Below are 21,391 nucleotides of genomic sequence, written 5' to 3' on the forward strand. Positions count from 1 at the left end.
TTCAGTAAAACGGTCACCACAGCGGGAGGTGTTATAAAACAAATAAGCAGGTATTTCTGGATGAGATTGTTTCAGCCGAGTTGCACTACCTTAATAAAAGCTTGCCAATAATCTTAGATTCCATTACCGTTTGAGAATCTACTGTCGTGCCTCCTTGCCGTACTATTACACTATAAAATTTTAAGATTCTACTGCTGTGTGCACCGTAAAAAAGGACCATATTGTATTTAGGAAAACAAAATCTTAGGTAATTTCTGCCCACTTCAAGAGAGAAAATGCATGAATATTCTTTTATTGTGAAATATCTGCGTGAAACGAACCTTTTACGTCAATCCGAACTCCGAACTGACACTTTGATTGTCAATCAAACTGTCAAGTCCTCAGTGGCGCATGCTGTTTATACTTTTATAACCTATTTCAAATTAACAATTTTGATTGTTTATATGTGATTTAAGTTTTATGTATTAAAAATGGTGAAGAAGGTAAGACTCCATTATGTTTTTGGGTTCCATTAGGTTTGAAAACTATTCGAAATATTATAAATACTTTGTGTGTGAATTATTTCATGCACGATGATGAGTTCGAGCTTCTTTCCTATTTTTATTCATGAATTCGACAAATAAACTATAATTTAACATTTTAGAACCCAAAATCATCTATTTCTGAAGACGACACAGAGCCTTCAGTCGTCAATGAGAACGGAAAACGGTCTGCAGAAGACCAAAACAAAGATGGGGCGAAGCGAGTGAGAACCAAAAGTTTATACCGTCAGCCAACAGTGAACGAGCTAAACAGACTACAGGAGACAGAAAACTTGTTCAACTCCAATCTCTTCCGATTGCAAATCGATGAAATCATCCAAGAAGTCAAAATAAAGGAGAAAACTGAAAAGAGGTTCCAACAGTTCTTCACAGAATTAAAAAATCATTTGCTGTCTATACCTCAAGATGGTACGGATTACGATTTGTCTGAAGAGACCCTTGCTAAGAAACTGAAAGTAAAATTACCAATAAGTGAGAAGTTGAGTAAAACAAAATGTGTTTTCAAGTTCCACAAGTTCTCCAATGTGGAAATTGTTGGTTCATATGCTTTGGGGTGCTCTATTAATTCCAAGCTGGTTGTCGACTTACAAATAACAGTACCCAGTGAAACATATACTAAGAATGACTCCGTAAACTACAGATACCATAAGAAAAGGGCTGCATACTTAGCTTATATAGCAGCTCATTTATCTAAATTCCAATCCATTGAAGAATTACAATACTCATACATTAACGATTCTGAATCAAAGCCAGTGTTAGATTTCAAACCAACTGGGAAGCTTGGCAACCACTTGAAAGTCCGTATTAATTTAATATGTGAAAGTGAAGCGTATAAGTTGCACCGATTCAGTCCGGAACGTAACAACTTGAGAGAGGCATGGTTGTTCAACGAAAACTCGGAAAATGCTACCGAAGTTGGTCCACCGACACCGTATTATAACAGCAGTGTATTATCTGACTTGACTGCATCTGCAAATCAAGAATTCTTGAATGAAACTCTGCAAAGGAGTGAGAATTTAAAGCAAGCAGTTACGTTACTAAAGATTTGGTTGCGACAAAGAAATCTGAACGTGTCTGGCCATGTTGTAGCTCTGCTTGTCGCGTCCTATGTACAGACTAAGAGAATAAACAATATTATGAGCAGTTATCAAATTGTAAGGAATGTATGGATTGCACTCAGTAAGTTTTTTCTTTACTGTTGTCTATGTTTTTTAACTTTATAAATATACTTTTAAGTCAAAGTGACAAAATAATAATTTTACCATATTCTTATCAAATGCACCTACGTTCTGTCAAAATAAATAAATATTCTATTCTATATCCAATCTAATAAGCTTAAATGCAGATCAAAAACTAATAAAGCAGGGCACAACTTACAATAAAAAATTATTGTCTCTCATTCTAACTAGATAAATATAAAACTATGTCATCTCACAGTAATCAATATTAAAATTAATTTCACTTACAGAAGCATCAGAACTAGACACAAAAGGCATTTCCCTCCACAAGGGTGAAGGGCCACCGTCTCTCGAGGAGTTCCACAAACACTTTCCTGTAGTATTCACAGATCAAACAGGGTACTACAATATTTGTTGGCAAATGTGCCGCGGTACTTACAATGCGTTGAAGAGGGAGTGTGTGCTTGCTGTTGAAATGTTGGACAATGGGAAAATTAATAGTTTTATACCACTGTTTATGACTCCGGTTAAGCCTTTGTTGAAGTTTGATCATATTTTGAGGTAAGAGTTTTTAAATAAATGATTACAATGTTACTTAATTGTAATATGAGGAATGAATTAGACAATTTACTTAGCTTAGCGTGATCTCAAATCACAACAATATAATATACAAAATTACTGTATTTAGTTATTATCTTGCAATAGTATTCAATGTATTTTTATTTTGGCTTTTGTTTAATTAATAAGTCTCTTTAGTCTAATAACAGTGAATTTATTCTGCACTTACTTATTTGCTAATTTCACACATTGCAATAAAGAAAGTAACAATCACAATCTTGCCATAAAAGGACAATGCCGGATTTTGTATGGACCCTGTCCCCACCCACCAACAGACTTGAAACTAGTATCATCGGAAGCGCATCCTTCGATAGATCATGATTATCAAAACGATATACTCCAAATGTATGGGGTTTTGGAAATACACGACACTTTGGTATCCTTAATAATCAATTAACTTCAAGTTTGTTAACCAATTATTCGGAGTTGCGTGGACCGATTTTGATGACTTTTTATTTAATGCAAATATAATAGAATGTCGGATATTTCTAAAACCCCATACATTTGGATTAAATTGTTATGATAATTATGATCTATCAAAGGAGGCGCTTCCGATGACACTAGTTTCAAGTCTGTTGGTGGTGGTGAAGGTGTCCTTAAGACATCCTACATTGCCTCTTCATACCGATTATTTTAACCGATGATAACTCAAAAACTGCTTAAAAGGTCTTGATGAAAATTAAATTAGACTAACTTTGAGATAGATTCTGTAAAATAAAAATAAAAACATCAAAATCGGTCCACCCAACTCCGAGTAATTGGTTAACAAACTTGAAGTTAATTGATTATTAAGGATACTAAATTGTCTTATAGTTCCTAAACCCCATACTTTTGGAATGTGTCTCCATAATAAGAAATGATCTATTAAATGAGGCGCATCCAATGACACTACTTTCAAGTCTGTTGGTGGGTGGGGACGTTTTTAGGCATTGTCCTTTATTATACAAAAGAATTTCTATTCCAGATTCAAAAACCTCAAGAAGTTAAAAGAGTCTGTCTTATCGAAAACATCCAAGGAGGCTAAACTCAACTATGGAGTAGAACAATTATACCTCATTACTGACGTGCTATACAACCTGCTTGCTAAAGGTCTTGGTGATAGAGTGGATCTGATACAGCAGTTAGTTGAGGCGGACTTCTCGTGGGCTGTTAACAGTAGTTTGGATAAGGCGAGGAGTGGGTGAGTGAAAAAAAACTCTTTAAATATTAATTTTTAAATACACTAGTCTTGTATTGGTGGAAATTTTAGTATTGATCAATTCTTTTCTTGTATTTAGATTCTCTTTCATATGATGAACTATGTCAAAAACACATCTGTGTATCTAGTGTTTTTGGAAAGTGGCTTATGTTTTCTTCTTCTTTTGGGGTACTATTGAACTATATAATTTGTTGGTTATATTCTAGGTTTGAAGAAAAACTATCTTTTGGGTTTGTATTGAACCCAGAGAATTCAATAAATGTGGTGGAAAAAGGACCTCCTGCTAACTTACCTGAAGCTGAAGAGTTTAGGTAAGTTACTTACAGTTTAAACTTCCCAAAAAAGGAGGTTGACTGAGTGCATATTTTAACTCAAACTAACTCTACTCGTTCCGTTCAGTGTCTGCGTAAATGCTTGTGCTCTATAATATGTCCTGTGCAGCTAGCTGGTCTCCTTATATGAGAAAAGCAGCCGTGGCCGTTAATCGGCTAGGAGGACGTCATCATCATGTCCTGTGCAGCTGGCTGATCGCTTTATGAGAGCAGCCACCGCTGCCGACAATCGGCTACGACGCCATTATTATTATTAGATGATACTAAGTTATATGTGTGTTATTACAGAGCATTCTGGGGCGACAAGTCAGAGCTCCGTCGGTTCCAGGACGGCTCCATCACGGAGACATGCGTGTGGGAGGGGGAGACCATGACCGAGAGACGGACCGTCACCAAGCAGATCATTGACTATCTGCTCAAACTTAAGTTTGGTAAGTTAAAATAGATATTAGTACAGTTGTGTTGATTTATACCGTCTTACCACAAAAACTTTTAAACGTCAGTTTATGCCTTGTCTAAAAAAATTACAAATTATGACGTTGACATATGGTTCATTTTGCAGCCAAAATTTTATTAGACAAGTGTAAAACAGGGTTTAAAGTTTTTGTAGTAAGCAGTGGCGTAGCTTGCCTTGTCGGGGCCCCGTATAAAAAATTGTTTGGAGGCCCTTATATGGCACTTTTTTATAACCTCTTCCCTTTTCTGTTAACTTTTTCTTTTCTCAGCGCCGCTGGGATAATCTATTTTCCTTTCACTCATTTAATGCACATTTATATAAAGCGCGTAAATAAACAGTGCACTGCACTCCGTGCGGTGGCGGCGTAGCATCGGGTGGCACCCGCGGCGGACTAACTATTGAGCACCCAATAATCATGGATTAAAATTGTAAATAAAAGTACCTACTTAAAAATCGTGTAGAAATCATTCGTGGTGGTTTTTGCTAGGTTTAACGTAAAGAAACCGGAGACGGCTCATTCCAAACTTATAAAGCACTATTTTTGAAATTTGGGATATAAAAAACCCACACATGTTTTATAAAAACCGGCCAAGTGCGAGTCGGACTCGCGCACGAAGGGTTCCGTAGGTACCATTATCAGCTCTCTAACTATACCCTAAAAATCAGTGTGAAATTTTTAAGTTTTGAGATAAACAGGTGTGAAAAAAACCACTGTAAAGAGAAGAAGCCGCGAGCGTAGCGAGCGCGAAATTTTTGATTTTCAGGACGCAATGATACCTAAAGAAATTACAAAAAAGTCACTGTCAATTGAGAGGTGTGACAGCCAGCAGCCAGCAGTGACTGGCATCCCTCTCAGTGCCACCTCGACGTCTTGCACATGCACTGTTGTAGTTTTGTTTAAAATTTGAATAGCATGCAGTGACTGGTAGTGAACCTAGGCTTTGCAGATTAGAATGACACCCTCAGTGACCTGTCCCTTCTACCCGTGCCATCCTGGTCGTGCAGATATGTGTCGACCGAGATGGCACCCCCCGAGACGTGGTACCAGTTGCGGACCGCCCTCTCCCCCCCCTTATGCTGCTACTAACTCCGTGGTTTAATATCCAATGTAAAGTACAACAACGTACACGTAAATCGCGATATCGATGAAGGATTCCCCGCTGAGTTGAAGATGAAGTAAGTAAAACGGGGAAGTCCCGCAGCCCGCCATAACGATGTAGAGTGTTGTTAACTTTTGAACGCACGCTTAAGGCGGGAAAAAAAAGAATTGCTTTTCGAATTTTGACATTTGTAAAATAAAATAAATTAGGAAGTTTTTATTTTTTGTCCTTACACACTTTTGGGGCCCCCGTGGCCCGGGGGCCCCGTATAATTGATACGGCAGATACGGCGGTAGCTACGCCCCTGGTAGTAAGGCCCATAAGGTTTAGCCGTCGGTTTTACTCATTCTCATTCCCATTCTCATTCACCCATTTTAACTACTTCCTGTATCTATCTGGATAAATAAGAATTTGAAAATTTTAAAAATATTTAACTACCTGATTTTATCAAGCAAGACGGACGGACGAAGAACCAAAATTATTTTTTCTATTGCAAATAAATATTTCCACAGACCCACACACATACACAAAGACACACATTTTGACGTAATGATACACCACAGACATAGGAAGGCATAGAACAATACACCTTCACCAGTGTCGATGTTTTTGTGTCCGCGCATAATATACGCTTTGAAATAGCCTCCATGTCCAATTGTCTTTTCTAGCTATCTTAGCTATTTCAGCTCTCACACAATCCATCCATCGTTTCCAGCCATCCCCCCCACGGCTCTCTACCACGTCTCGGCCCAGTTGTCAAGCGTACTGGCCCGCAAGCAATGGGCGAGTTCACACGTGCTGTACTCGGACGACAGCTCGCTGTCAGTGCTGCAGGCGTTTGACGCTCTGCGCAGAGACCTGAGGCAGCTCACCCAGCTGCCGCTTGATATTAGTGCTGTTTATGGTGAGTAGAATACTGTTACACACCTACCACGTCTCGGCCCAGTTGCCAAGCGTACTCGCCCGCAAGCAGTGGGCAGCTTCTGACAGATTTCCTTTTAATATAGACTTTCAGCAGCGAGGCTTTTGAGTGTCTAATCGTAAAAGTAAAACAAATATTTTGTGCCATAAAAGCGCAATAGAGATGAATTGTTCACCTCACCTTAGTCAGTACGTGACTGCACTATCCAGTGCGATCAGTACGATATCTCATGGATCTCAGATACCAGGGCCGGATTTGGGAAAAATAATAGGTGCAAACGCATCCGTTGGATCTGGGACGCTAAGCCTCGTTTGCTCTTCCGACCTACGTGACTAAAACCAACCAGAATAAAGCTAAAAATTAATAATAATTATTATTACACAGGAGTATCATCAGTATTCAGCTACTGCAACCCCCTCCCCGCGTTACCGCACCCCGCCCCGAGCCGGCCCTGGCAGCGCGGCAACACGTGTCTCGTGAAGGATAGCGACGTCGCCTCCATGCCCGAGTACATCCCTGTGTGTTCAGCTGTTATTGAGCTGGGTAAGTATCATCATCCTCCATCATCCTCCGAGCCTTTTCACATTCATGTTGGGGTCGGCTTCCAGTCTAACCGGATTCAGCTGAGTACCACTGCTTTACAAGAAGCGACTGCCCATCTGACCTCCTCAACCCAGTTACCCGGGCAACCCGATACCCCTTGGTTAGACTGGCGTTAGACTTACTGGCTTCTGACTACCCGTAACGACTGCCAAGGATGCTCTTTGACAGCCGGGACCTACAGTTTACACAGCCAATGGTGTCTAAGATATACTTAGAAAGTACATACAAACTTAGAAAAGTTGCATTGGTACTTGTCTGACCTGGGATCGAACCCGCGCCCTCATACTACGCCACCACCACTTTTTAATAATGGGTAAGTTAATATGTAATAATAATACCATGTGACTCAACTCGCCAAATAGTCGCCAATTAGTCTGGCTGATTTGGCTATTCTTACATGGTGTAACCAACCCTGAGATATGATATCTATCCATACCTACACAGCGTGATTTATGTTTAAATGCTCATATTAGGAAACAACCAAGTATACTCTCTCGCGACAAAACCTCGGATCAGATTGTATGAAATATGATATTGAGTATGAAACATATAATAGGGTACAGACATATTTCAGACTAGAGACTGTTTTGTTATGGATCTTTTTTTATCCAATTAGGTACATAGTTCGGATGACATTCGAATGCTGAATACCGCGCTGCAAGTGATAATATGTGTATTTTACATACTTTATCCTCAAAAATAAAATAACAATAATTTCCCACCAGGTCACAGCGGCAAATGGCCAGGCGAAATCCACGCCTTCCGTTGCCTCAAAGCGGCTTTCCACCTTCAGATCGCCGAGAGATTAGCCACCCAATACTCTCTTCCTACCCAGGCTTATCCAACCCATATCGACGTCCTCAAAGACGGCCTGGTCTTCCGACTGGAGATCGGCCATCCGAAAGAGATAACTCTTCTTAAAAGGGAGTTGGAGAATGGAGTGGTAAAGTTTAGAGAGAGTGAAGAGAGTGTTAAGTTGCAGTGTGATATTGTTCTTATGCCGCGGTTAAGGGGAGCGTTACATGGGTAAGTAAATGAAATTGGTTTTGTTTATATTTTGGATATGAAAGTTAGACGTGTTTATTATAGCGAGATTTTGCCAAAACTGATTCTGAAGAAAAAAAGTATATTTGTCATCGCGAGTCATCTATTCGCGGAGAAAGGTTGTTCATGAAGATTTTTGCAATGTCCGCACGCAATTTATTATTGTTTTTTAGAGCTAGTATACCAGAAGAATCATTTATGTGTGTATTTTTGTTTGTATGGGTCAAAATACAGGCTATCCACAAAAAGTTATAAATTCTTATCCCTTCTTTTTCTCAGTATTATCTCTTCTTAGGGAGGGCATCTAGTGGTTTCTTGCTAGCCGAATTATAAGCAACTTTAATTGCCAAAAAATACCTGCAGATAAAAAAAAGCAATTACAGAAACTTAAGTGACCTAATCATATATTTTCCCCCAGGCTACACCAAAAACACCCATCCTTCGGTCCAACAGCCTGCCTCTTCAAGCGCTGGCTATCCGCCCACCTCCTTCACCCCCACTTCCCCCCCACGGTTGCCGAGCTGATGGTAGCCGCAGTATACCTCCACCCGCAACCCACGCAACCACCAGCGGAGCCCACTGTTGGACTGGTGAGGGTGTTAAATCTGCTGGTCAACTTTGACTGGGCTAGGGATATGATCGTGCTGGATTTTAATGAGGATATGTCACGTGAGTTTGTTATTTTTCTTGTTTATATAGTTTGTAAATATGTGTCTGGTAGGTAATAGTAATTAGGCTCTGGAAGGACTAGTGTTTCAAGTAATATTGTGGTATTTAATGCCAATTTTTGAAGGAAGTTCATGTTTATTTTGAACTTAAAACCTTTAGGTATACGAGGGCACAAAAACTGTATGTCGATTGTTTAAAATAGCTATTCAATTAAGCAGCTAGCCCTTTAACTGAACAAGGCCATTTAATTTATCTATTTTAACCAGTTCTCTGCAACATATACATGGCCATGATTGTCATGTGTAGCAAGCATGCAACACTGTCATAGAATATATAGAGAAAAGCATACACAAGTACCTATGTTTGCTTTTTACTGTATCTTATGTGATTTTGTAGTTTTCGATAATATCAGAAAGACAAACACATACATAATCATATCAATTTTAAAGCAACATCCTCCTATTCCAGGCGAAGAAATAACCCAAATAGAACAGAAATTCGCTTCCGACCCCGACAGTGCACCTTGCGTCCGCATAGTGACGGCTTACGACGGCACCTTGCCGTCTGTATGGAGCAAAGATGCACCTTCTAAACAGGTGCTAGCCCGGGCCAGGCTGCTGGCTAACAGTGCACTACAGTATATGGAGAAAGCCATGCTACAAGAATATAAGGATAATATATTGGTAAGTGAATTTGTGTCTTATGCTCAAAGCAATTAGGTCCATAGTTCAATTCTAGCTACGTATAACTAGTGAGGGTTTACGATGGCACCTTGCCGTCAGTATGGAGCAAAAATGCACCTTCTAAACAGGTGCTAGCCCGGGCCAGGCTGCTGGCTAACAGTGCACTACAGTATATGGAGCAAGCTATGCTACAAGAATATAAGGATAACATATTGGTGAGTTAATTTGTGCCCTATGGTGATTATAATAAGGTTTATAATAATTGGTCTGCAGATCGACACGTGGCTATGTGTACAGGCTCATCCTAGTTTGGTTTAGTTAGACTCCAAACTGACCCTAACATTGTTGGTGTCAGATGATGCCAATCAGATGATGAATGTCGAAATTAGATAATTACATAGTCTTTGAATTTTCCAGATTCTATTTTATACAATAAAGATCACAATTATGGTTCACATTTTTATACTAGTCTACAAGGAGAAATACTTTGATCCATAATTAACAACCAGATTACGACCTTATGCTCTTTGCACTAAGATTCAAAATCCTTTATCACCACTCTAACAACTAAATTACTTCTTCTCTTCCAGGGCATGTTCATCCCATCCCTCTCGGGCTACAACGTACTCATCCACCTGCATCCCTCCCTCGTGGCGTACAGCGGCGAGCGCGTGGACAGCAGCCCGACGCTGCGGCGGCTCGGCGACGCCGCCGGGCACGTCATACCCGTCACTGAGTTCCAGCCTGTCGCTATGTACTTGCAGGAGTTGACGGTAAGATACATTTAAATTAGGCTGAAAATTCTCCTCCCAAAAATGTATTAAGGATATCTCCTCGAAAGACCCGTTCTTCACCTAAGGAAGAAGGTAAGTCTTACCCCCCTTTTTTGGGATTTTTGTTGGAGTTAGCTCAACCATGAAGTATGAAGGTTTCAGAAGAAACTTGGTAACACAGCACAACGGGAGAGGTAAATTTGATGATATCTCATGGAAATAAAGCTACATGCTTTATAAATGTTTTGTTATCACCACCTCCATCCATAATAAAGCTACAATCTAAAAAGCTCAAATCAAATGGCTCCATAAGAAATAATGATTGAGTTTAGTCACTGGCAATCCGTTTCACTTTTCCCACAACTTAACTCTTTCTAGCTAGATGATTTAGTTCATAGTTGTAATTCATATAGTTCGTGCTAAACTCTTTATCTTGTCTTCTATCTTTTGGAATTTACTTGCGGACCGACATCTAGTTTTACGAAAAACTAATAGCGCCATCATTGTTTCAGAGTGCATACGGTGATTTCGCGTTGTTCTTCCACGACACATACGGCGGTGAAGTTATTGCTGTTTTGTGGAAACCTGACATTAATGACGACAGGGAGTTCCAGGTATGTTGCATTCAGAATTATTTACTTTTGAAACAACCGCGATCGGATTTTCGGTGTTTGATCATATTTTTATTAAGTACATATATGGATTTTGTCCCATTTAAAAACATTATTTTTATTATTTAAAATAATTCGTTATGACCTTATTATTTTATAAATATAATTTGGAGTACTTCTATGTAAGAAGGACTCATGTTCTGTAATTCATGAAAAATCAAGTCAAAACCTTCGCTATTTCAATCGATGTTTTTTCTTTTGGTGAGTGATTGTTACCTACTTTTCCTTTCATTCTAATTAACTAGTAGATATTGGTCCCTTGTCTTTAGTCAATACTTCATCAACGCTAGCTTGTAGTTAATACTTATAAGGTTCTATTTAATATATTTTCTTGTTTTCAGTTGACAAACGCGAATGCCATCAAGCCAGTGACAGTGAACGGAGAGACAAAATACAGAGTGAACATAGAAGCGTTGATAGAGGACTTCAGAATACTTGGCGAAGGCCTCGTTAAAGATATTACTGTAAATTAAACGTTATTGACATAGTAATAAAGTTTATTTTAAGAATATATCTGAGTTTTATTTGAAGCGTCAATGTCTTTATTTTTAAAGTTTGTAAAGAACTTTCGTTATTCAAATAACTTTGCCTGGAGAATAAATATTGTTCGTTACAAAAATGATATTCAACTCTAAATATGGGGTAAGGCTTGATAAAAAACAAAATATCACAATAAATTACTCTTTATTCGTGACGACTACGATCTATTTACAAACAAATTACAAAAAATCTAAGATATCTATGTGATACTACTATATTTGCGTCCGTGGGCAAATCAACGCGAACGCGAAGCGATACGAACTGAATTCAAAAATACACCGCGCCACGGCACATATGGCGTTTTAAAAGAAGTTAGGTATTTCAATCGCTCATTTATTTACTTCACTCATTCGTTTCGCGTTCGCATCAAGACTCACATAGGAGTCATCATTACACTTTAACGAAATAAGGCAGGGTGTCCAAAGGCGCAGGGTAGTCTCTGATCCAGTCTCCCCCCAGCACCGGCCTGGCGGGGTCGCCCTGCGCCAGCCAGCGCCCCGCCGGCAGGTACACGTCGCGGCTGCGGGCCCCGCGCTCTATTACTGGGGCTACTAGTATAGACTCGCCGAGGAGATACTCTGGGGAATGAAGAAATTGAACAATGACAAGGGTGTCTGATGGTCGAATACCGTGGCTGTTCTAGGGAGAGATCAGTCAGCATAGCTATAGTTATAGTATACAAGCATTTGCATAGACACAGATGCACTCTCTAATCCTTCAGTCTCATAGCCCGATAGCCCGAGGTCACCAATATGACACGACAGGAGAGAGATTGGGCGATGAACTGACATTAACGTGTTCTTCGATGCACGGGTATATCAATCACGAACTTCAAGCTACTTTTATAGAAGTCTCTTGACTTTAATAAAGCGATTTCGTTATCGACCTAGACTCCTCGTGCTGATGGCACTTTTTCACCTACCTCTGAGATGCTATTTAAACAGCCAATAACTTAGAATCTTGGTACATGTTATGGCACACTGACCGTCAGAGATATCATGCGCCTCAGTATCGTTGGGCGCGATCCACCAGACGGGCGGGTTGACGGGCGCCCCGGCAGACACGGCGCGGCGGCACGCGGCGATGATCGCCGGCGCATATCGAGCGTGCAGCTCCACGAACTTCTTGCTTATGGCTACAGTCTGGAGAAGAAAAGGGGAAATTCGTTTAGTGTCTGCTTGAAAAACACCCTACAGTCAATTCACCATATCTTGGACGGCTAGTATTCTTCCTAGCCTACAAAGGTAAACCATATACAATGTGTCCCGGGGATAAGTGACCGCCCGAAATTTTTTGAATATTTGTACAAAATTAAGAATAATTTCTTTCATATTTTTGAAAAAAATCATTAAAAAAAATTTTTTGTCAGGCCTGTTAATAACAGGCTTTGCTCTTTTTTTTCAAATTTCAACTGACTGTATTTTTGCATTTGTTTGAAATAGCAGCAAACATTGTTGTGAGCTATTGTAGGAAATATCATGTAGTTTATTAATAAATTAAAAGAAAGTGATATTAAGGGGGCATTTATTGGACTTATTTTGAAAAAACTGAAAAAAAGGCGTTATTTTCTTTGAATTTTTATTTTCTTTTTTTTCTAATAAATGTTTTATTACATGTTTGTTATGTTTGATAATTTTAATTGATTAACTATGATGTCGGCTAGTCATTAAAGAAAAAAGAATTTAAAAAGATGTAAAAACTTAGGAAATATCTTAAAAAAACTGCAGCACGTCACAGTATTTACTAAAAATCATTAAAAAAAAACCAAAGGCGGTAAGTCCCAAATATAAAGGAAATTATCCTTAATTTTGTACAAATATTCAAAAAAATTCGGGCGGTCACTTATCCCCGGGACACATTGTATAATCATAAGGCACCTTTAGGCAAGCCTGGAAAGCTACTTCCCACCAGCATGGTTCTTCTGTGGTCATAAACTTCTAGATGCTAACAATATAAAGGTTCAAGACATACCATCCCAACATTATCAAGGTAACCTAAAAACCCTTGTCCTGATATGCAACTCACCTCATTATCAAATTCCCAGGGCACATACGAGAACTGCATGCTAGGCATGAAGGTGTTAGCTTGCAGCCACCTTATGAACAACTCCTTAGTAGGTGGCTCATTGTAACCGTTCCCTCCGATCATGTCAGGTAGAACCAAAGGATAGCCATTCATGTTCATTTGTAGGAGAGTCGTGATGAGGGTCGGAAGACCGTTCTCGAAGGTCCAATAAGTGTCCTTGTCTATCATGCGGATGAACACGGGTAGATCTTGGGTCCTGTATAAGAATATGATAAATTAGCATTCTCGGTAAGGAGACATATTCTGTAAGAATTTAATTTTGAAAGTTCTCCTACCTGTAGCCAACCCTGACTTCCACTAGGGGTCCGAATTGAGCGACAGTCCTTACGTAGTCGGCTGATATCACGCCTGGTTGGTCTCTAATGTCGCCTTGAAGTACTGGGATCTAGAAACACCACACAGTATCATCAGTTTATGGAACAGTTTCAAATCTGCACCAAGTCAATATGCCTGATAAGGATCCTATAAAATGTCGGTGAAAATATGGCTACCTATTGCTTAGTGAAGGGCTTTAATTTTTATTATTTCTTCGCTAATTTAATCTTAAACATCATTATTTCGTAAATAGCATTAAGGCTCTAACTTCTCAAGTCCTATTCCAAATTCATGCTTACCTGCGGCGCCCAACTAGATTCTCCACCATCAAACTTGAAGCTGTCAATACCAGAGAAGTTCTTCAAGGCATGCAGTCGGTCCAGGTACCATTGCCGTGCCACCGGCTTCGTGAAGTCAATGAGTGCCGTCGTCGTCTCGTTGTCGTTCCACCAGCTCGTCTCCACTGAACCGTATTCTGATGCTACCAGGTATCTGTGAAAATTACAGATAATTTATAATTAAAGATACACTTTAAGAATTACCTTTATTTAACTGCATCAAAAAGTTGCCAAAGATTGAATTTTTCTGGGTGTTGTATGTTGTTTAATTAGATAAGGTTTTACTGTTTTAACTTACCCTTTAGCCTTCGCCTCTGAATACCACGGCTCACACCCTTTATTAATAAACGGATGAGTCCACATGGTCACCCTGTAACCTTTAGCCCTCAAAATATCCACCGTATTCCTCATATTCGGAAACCTTCTGACATCCACCGTCTGAGAACCATAGCAGGTCTCCCATAAATCATCAATCTCCAACTGGCTGTTAGGAAACCCGTTCTTGGTGATTTCATCAGCGAATTCCAACACAGTATTGTGGTTCACATCTCTCTTATACCTGGCCCAGGTTGACCAAACTGGATACGTTATCATTCTCTCATCAGGTATTCCTAAAGGCTTCTCCAAATACTTTTCAACGGCATACTCATGGGCTTTCCTTACATCCTCAAAGATTCCTATCGCGTATATTAACTCAGTTTTTGCCCTTTTGCTGGAATATGGAGATCTGATTTGTGCTATGAAGCAGGCAGCGTTTTTCTCTAAATCGTTTTGGTCTACGAAGAGAGGAACTTTTTTGTCGAAGTAGTAGAATACGCCTTCGGAGTTCAGCCAGTAGGGTTCGGCTACTCCGCAGTTGTCAGCCTCTTTTGTAACGTAGGAGTAGTTCGGGAGTACCAGACGTTCTATTGGCCAGTATTGACGTTTCTGCTGCGGTCCCCCGTACCAGTGGTGAGTGCCTGAAATAAATTGAGTTCAGTTACTTGACTGGTTTTAACCTATTGTTTGCAGCTATATATATTACTTTTTTTATTATTGGCTCACTTTCTTTTGTCAATCATTTACGAGGTATCTCTTAGAAATTATTCATTACATCTTTAAAACCTCCAGTCACAATAATCTTTTATAAAAAAAATGCCATTATTACTATACGTTAACAATGCGTTGTAACGTTGTTATACATGGCGTATCAGCTAATATAGAAGCTCACCTAAATTCACACAGTCCTCCAACCCGACTCCCTTAGGCGCTTCCCAGGTAAACGTAATAATATACCCGTTCCTCTGCCCCACCACCTCTTCACTGCTGATCCTCACAGTAGTATCATTGGCAAACTGGATCAGGATTCTTCTGGCAACACCGGCCGGGTGACTTGTCAAAAATCAGCTGTGTAATTAAAAATTGTATTAAAATAAAATAATTAGCTAAATCGCCCTAAAAAGTTGATAATTTAATAGTAATAGTCGTAAATATAGTGTACAAATGTTTGTGACGTTATTGCAAAAGGATAACTCGTAAAAATCTTCACAACACGGAGGCGGTCAGCTGTCAACCGCTCAGTTCAAATAAATCGGATTTTAACGGGAAGTATCTCTCTATTATAACTGTAACACGCTTTATTATACTAATTCTCTGGCAGTAGATTATGTTATTTACTTTAAAAGTGAGAACAACGGAAAAAAAATAAAAATTAATATCAATTTTGTAACCTACCTTATCTTAGAAAATTAAAAATTAAAATCAAATAAAACTAAAGAAGTCCCAATACATTCTTGATTCTAATATAAGTTACATGTTCCTTTAACAGTAACTTCTGTTACATTACACATTGAAGGCAAATTATAGTTAAAATATGTTAACAAAATCTATAGCTACATTTCAATTTTGTACTTAATTTTCTATTAATTAAATCAAACTCATTCTGTTCTGTGCTATATAATCTTGAAACTACTTAATTCATATTTTAAATATTCCAACACCTAAACCTATTACCTAAAACTATTCTTTTCTGTCTTTCTCATCTTGTTTACTCCACGCTTTCAGTAAATACCTGACACCATGTTCGTTATGACAAGGAAGGCCACTGCCAAGGACATGGAGGTGAAACTGAAGTTAGCCCTGGAAAAGCTCAAAACATCCGAAGAGCTCTGTCAACAACTGTTAAGGGAACGTGATGACAGCGAGGAAGAAATTCAGAAAATAATTAGTAAAAACTCTGAATTGAAGTCTCAACTTGCAGAATTACACATCCAATATATGGATGTGCTGGATCAGCGGGATAGGTTACAGGATTTTGTAGGTTCTTTTAGTGAATGTAGTGATGCTCATGAGAGGGCTTTGAGTCGCATTAAGGTATTGGAGACAAGCTTAAATGATGCTCACAAGTCAATAATATGCTTCAAGCAAACCCAACAACAACAGGAAAGTGATGACACTCACCGCCTTTTCAGTGAGCTTGTTACTTCAAATCCACTTCATATTAATAATTTGAGTCACAAAAAGATTAAAAAATACATAAGAATAAACAAATTGATACAAAAAATTAAGAAAGTGTGTCATAAACAAAAATCCACACATAAATTAAATAATTTACTTAAAACTAAAGTTGACTTAAAAAAACAGTTAAATTTGTGCACTAACCAACTTTTACAAAGTAGGCTAATGTATGACCAAGACACACTAGTTCTGCAACAGGAAATGCTTGAACTGCAACGCGAATTAACAAAAATTACACACAAATATGAGACAGCTCAATATCAAGTAAAGGCTCATATTTTGGCTACCGATGAGCTGCTCCAGTTAGGTAGTGAAAATATGGACCGTCTTGATTCTCTTAAAAATAAATATACCAACTGTACTTGTTCACAACCAGCAGTACAAGCTGTCCCAGAGTTAACGTCGCCTAGTACTATGCAGTCAGCAGTGAGCAGTGACATAATACCACCTGTTGTCAATGTTCAGTGCAATATTCCACCATCAAGCATTTCATATAATAATAATTCGGAAAATCAAAACAATATATCACAAATATTTTCTGATAGATTTGAATTTGAAGCCACATTTACCTTTAGTTATATTTCACCTTATGACATAGTAAGAACCTTCAAGTCATTAAATTCAAAAAAGACAGGTGACTTATGGGGTATCTCTGTTAAAGTCTTGAACTGTATTATTGACGATATTGCGCCCTATTTAGCTCGTATATTTAATGAGTGCATTGACTCAGGTACCTTTCCTGAACTTATGAAATACAGTAAAGTTATACCTCTCTTTAAATCCGGGAGCAAGAACGATCTAGGCAACTTTAGACCGATTTCAATTCTGCCCGCGTTGAGCAAAATTTTTGAAAAGCTAATTTTAAATCAACTCCTCCGGCATTTTAATACATACAATATTTTACATGCGGAACAATACGGTTTTACAAAGGGTCGCTCCACAACGGATGCCGGAGTTGCTCTACTGAAACATATATTCAGTGCGTGGGAGAAGTCACAGAATGCTATCGGGGTGTTCTGTGATCTTTCTAAGGCGTTCGACTGCGTCCAACATGAAACGCTTACCCAGAAGCTAAAGTACTATGGTATTAGAGACAGCGCACTTAGTGTTATTAGCTCATATTTAAGCGGTAGAATGCAATGTGTTGACGTTAATGGTGTCAAATCTTCCAATCTACCCGTTCGTTTGGGCGTACCGCAAGGGTCGATTCTAGGTCCATTTTTGTTTCTTGTATACATTAATGATTTGCCATATTATTTAAAATCATTGTGTGATGTAGTATTGTTTGCTGATGACACGTCTCTAATTTTTAAAGTTGATAGGAATAGAGTAGATTTTGATGACGTGAATTCTTGTCTTTCACTAGTAACGCAATGGTTTACAGCCAATAATTTAGTTTTGAATACGAAGAAAACAAAATGTATTAAATTTGCTTTGCCCAATGTTAAAAATCTCGGTCCCGGTGTAATTTTGAACAATGAGGAACTTGAAACGGTACATGCTACGACTTTTCTAGGGATAACAGTAGACTCCAAAATTCAATGGGGTGAGCATATAACTGGCATCACGGGTAAATTAAGCTCTGCTGCGTACGCTGTCAGGAAAGTAAGAGCTCTCACCGATGTAGCCACGGCGCGTTTAGTGTACTTTAGCTATTTTCACTGCATCATGTCCTACGGTATTCTTATGTGGGGCAATGCTGCCGATATCGAGAATGTTTTCGTACTACAGAAGCGCGCTGTCCGTGCTATATACAAACTAGGTGCTAGAGTCTCCCTTAGGGAAAGGTTTAAGGATATTGGTATTCTGACTGTGGCGTCTCAATACATTTATGCCAATATAATATACGTAAGGCAAAACTTAGATTCATATAGTAAAAACAGCGACGTACATAATTTTAATACTAGAAATAAACATAAGTTAACCGCACCTAATTATCGTCTACATAAGGTGCACGGTTCATTTGTGGGGCTTTGTGTACGCATTTATAACAGAATTCCGGTTCATCTGTTGGAATTAACGGACAGTTCTTTTAAAAACAAAATCAAAGAAATTCTTGTTAAAAAGGCATATTATAATGTTAATGATTATTTCACAGATAAACGCAGATGGCAGCTCTGAAGTGGAACAAAAGTGCTGTATTTTATTTTGTATTTTTCGGTGTTTTAAATTCATTTATAAATTGAATTGTATAATTGTAAAAGAAATTGATAATAATTAAATTGTAATAGACAGCTGTGTTGCTGGGAAGTTTGTTCTTCACCGCTTCTTCTTTCCAGCCATAACACTAGGAAGTGGTGAAAGGGGGGCGTTTTGGGGGTGCTGTCATTGTAAAATTTTGACGTTAAAAAGTGCTAATCGTATTAGCCTATTTTAATAAATGATTTTTGACTTTGACTTTGACTTTGACACCACGTCGCCATCTTGTACCACATCCTTGATGGCGCCAGTTCGGCGTCCCACCACAGCTATCACTTCTGATAGACCCTCTAGAATTAAGTGTTATTCATTAGTACCAATTGAATGCTAAGTATTCAAGTAGGCTTGTATTAATTTTGAAGTGTTTTGTAGTCGAGGATTTAGTTTGGTTTGGAAATGGAACCTTATTACTGGTGTCTAAGGTTGAATTTGCCAATGTCATTTACTGTAAGGTCGACTGATTCAAGAAAGAGTGGAAATTCACACAGCTTATTGTATAGGTGCATTACCATTGCTTAGTCTAGACAATCATTTCAAGTCAAGCCCTTTAAGGACAATACTCCTGCTAGGGTATTATATTTCAAATACTTACGGTTTTTTTAAGGGACACTAATAAACTGAATTAGTTTATCAAGTATTTGACACTCACTTCTTTCCAATATAATATTGAATCCTCCCAAAGGGTTGTTCTCTATCTCGGCTTTCACGTCAGGCGCATCAAGGATGCAGATGTCGATAGCGTGCGTGTGCGCAATTAGCGCCACCAACACTACTGCGAATTAATACAATAAAATAAATATATCTTACAAGTGTTACAATAAGGTTACGATTACTTACGATTTGTAATAACAATGTTCATGATGAAAATTTTAAGTAACTTCAAAAACTTTGAACTGAGGTGATACCCATTGGATAGAATTGGTCTTCCAAAGGCATTATTTTCTGATTGGAAGAAAAAAAGAAAGTAAACTATCTCCAAGAAAGAATGTCCAAAAAGATTTTCCAGTATCTCCATCGAACACAGGCTTAGAATGTCCAAAGCCCAAATTTTTTCCACCGTTTGTTTAAATATACAGCTGTGTGGCCGGGAAGTTCGTTCATCACCGCTTGAAAAGCGTGAAAGGGGAGTCTTTGGGAGTTGTATCCTTTTGTGTTGTCTGACGTTAAATAGTGCTTTAATTTATCTGTACCAAGCTGATCTATCTTTCCATCCGTGTTTGACTGAGCTAGGAAATAGCGCAATCAATCAATGACTCAGTTTAATTGATTTTACTAAGCTCGCCCTAACAATATATAATTAAATACACGGGGACAATAACACCAAACAAATTATTTATAATTGCTATCACAAACTAATTAAAAAAAAACTATAATATAGAAAGAAATCGTGTTTATAAACAGATTTAAATGCATACTATGTAGTCGAAGTATGCGTAGTTGCGTGAGAGACACATAATGAGTTTACTTTTTGTACCATTGTCAACTAGTAATTGTTGTGACAATATAATTATGGGTTTTGTCTATAATAATGCGGTTTAAGCTTTGTACTATAAATATGACAAATATTGCGATAGGTAGTCTGGGAAATAAATAATTTGTTACAATTAAAGTGGTTTGGAAAATTCCGTAGATAGGAGAAGAAAAAGGATTAATGTGGATGGATGGAGATTCGAGAGATCAACAAAGAAAATTCAAACTTAACGATTTAACGGGGAAAGAATGAGGATACAATCGCAAAGTGGCAATACACAATCTGACAAAGATTAGAAAAAATTTAAAACCAACAAACCACAGAGCGAGATAGACCGTCAGGTGCACAAAAATCCATTTAAGTCAAGCCTCTTTAAATCTATTGCTGACTCTTTCTTCATCAACAAGATAAAAAGTGTAAGGAATAGATTTAATGAAGCTTTAATTTTAATTGACCTTTCTGCAACTGACGGAGACTTCTAAAAGCTTACACTGCTTGAACATACTTTTGGACCCCTGAGGATCCGAGTGGGATTTTAAATTACTTCATTCATATTTTCAATTTCCGTGCCATTTACTTCCATTTACTTGAGTTTTGATAAGGTTCCTGTAGGAGTTATTCCGTGCACCCGGATAAAAGCCTGCCCATCCTTCCTCGGTAAATGGACGATAATATATAATAGAATAATCCAAAATTTACTCACAGGCCCCGTAGACACGCATCTCGGCAGCAGGTCACTTGTGAACTGGCTCCCTAACACACGAGACAGTTATTAAATCAGCCATCATTGTCACCATTGTCCTCAAGCCATTACCTCTTGACAATAGCTGTCCGTAATCTCCACTAATTTCCATCACATTTGCATGTTTGTCCGTCTTCAGATCTGATCTTGAGATCCGTTTAAGATCATCACAACATGTTGTGGTGTCCTAGATATCCTTGTGACCAGGATATCGTATATGTAATTCCTTGTGGTTTTGCCTGAAGTGACACCTAAGTTGGTAAAATTATTGTTTTGGCCTTCCCATGCCATAATTTGGTACACTTTTTTGCCATAGGAATGGCTAAAGACAGATAAACCGATTAACGTTTCTTTGCCATAGTTATAGCTAGACACAGATGAAGAAACTTTATTGTGTCATATTTGAACAGATACT

The 21,391-nt window shown here is 38.5% G+C and overlaps 2 protein-coding genes across 2 annotated transcripts; one reads left to right on the plus strand and one right to left on the minus strand.

Moving 5' to 3' along the window:
• Positions 1 to 346: 346 nt before the first annotated feature.
• On the plus strand, positions 347 to 11,300 carry Mat89ba (Maternal transcript 89Ba). The gene is made up of 14 exons (XM_064038847.1): positions 347 to 482; positions 644 to 1,721; positions 2,011 to 2,281; positions 3,303 to 3,518; positions 3,743 to 3,847; positions 4,157 to 4,299; positions 6,141 to 6,329; positions 6,732 to 6,890; positions 7,676 to 7,976; positions 8,413 to 8,663; positions 9,132 to 9,346; positions 9,937 to 10,119; positions 10,632 to 10,733; positions 11,132 to 11,300. Exons 1-14 carry the CDS (start codon positions 471 to 473, stop codon positions 11,261 to 11,263), a joined length of 3,357 nt encoding a protein of 1,118 aa, XP_063894917.1. The 5' UTR covers positions 347 to 470; the 3' UTR covers positions 11,264 to 11,300.
• Positions 11,301 to 11,670: 370 nt separating this feature from the next.
• Positions 11,671 to 21,039, minus strand: LOC110379080 (myogenesis-regulating glycosidase). The gene is made up of 10 exons (XM_064038872.1): positions 20,938 to 21,039; positions 19,413 to 19,535; positions 18,974 to 19,053; positions 15,279 to 15,408; positions 14,367 to 15,027; positions 14,030 to 14,222; positions 13,691 to 13,800; positions 13,356 to 13,611; positions 12,316 to 12,472; positions 11,671 to 11,908 (listed from the first exon to the last, which is right to left on the minus strand). The coding sequence occupies exons 1-10, from the start codon at positions 20,954 to 20,956 to the stop codon at positions 11,721 to 11,723; spliced, it is 1,917 nt and encodes a 638-aa protein (XP_063894942.1). The 5' UTR covers positions 20,957 to 21,039; the 3' UTR covers positions 11,671 to 11,720.
• Positions 21,040 to 21,391: the final 352 nt, after the last annotated feature.

This window comes from Helicoverpa armigera, chromosome 17, assembly GCF_030705265.1.
Source record: "Helicoverpa armigera isolate CAAS_96S chromosome 17, ASM3070526v1, whole genome shotgun sequence".
NCBI classification, from domain to species: Eukaryota; Metazoa; Arthropoda; class Insecta; order Lepidoptera; family Noctuidae; genus Helicoverpa; species Helicoverpa armigera.

What these genes read in the sequence shown, in the direction of transcription:
- Mat89ba (XM_064038847.1), top strand. An exon ending in GAATGTATGGATTGCACTCA is followed by an intron (nt 1,722 to 2,010) that starts GTAAGTTTTTTC and finishes TTTCACTTACAG; the next exon opens with AAGCATCAGAACTAGACACA. An exon ending in AATATAAGGATAATATATTG is followed by an intron (nt 9,347 to 9,936) that starts GTAAGTGAATTT and finishes CTTCTCTTCCAG; the next exon opens with GGCATGTTCATCCCATCCCT.
- LOC110379080 (XM_064038872.1), bottom strand. An exon ending in CAATATTATATTGGAAAGAA is followed by an intron (nt 19,054 to 19,412) that starts GTGAGTGTCAAA and finishes ACTTAATTCTAG; the next exon opens with AGGGTCTATCAGAAGTGATA. An exon ending in GGAGGACTGTGTGAATTTAG is followed by an intron (nt 15,028 to 15,278) that starts GTGAGCTTCTAT and finishes AATTTATTTCAG; the next exon opens with GCACTCACCACTGGTACGGG.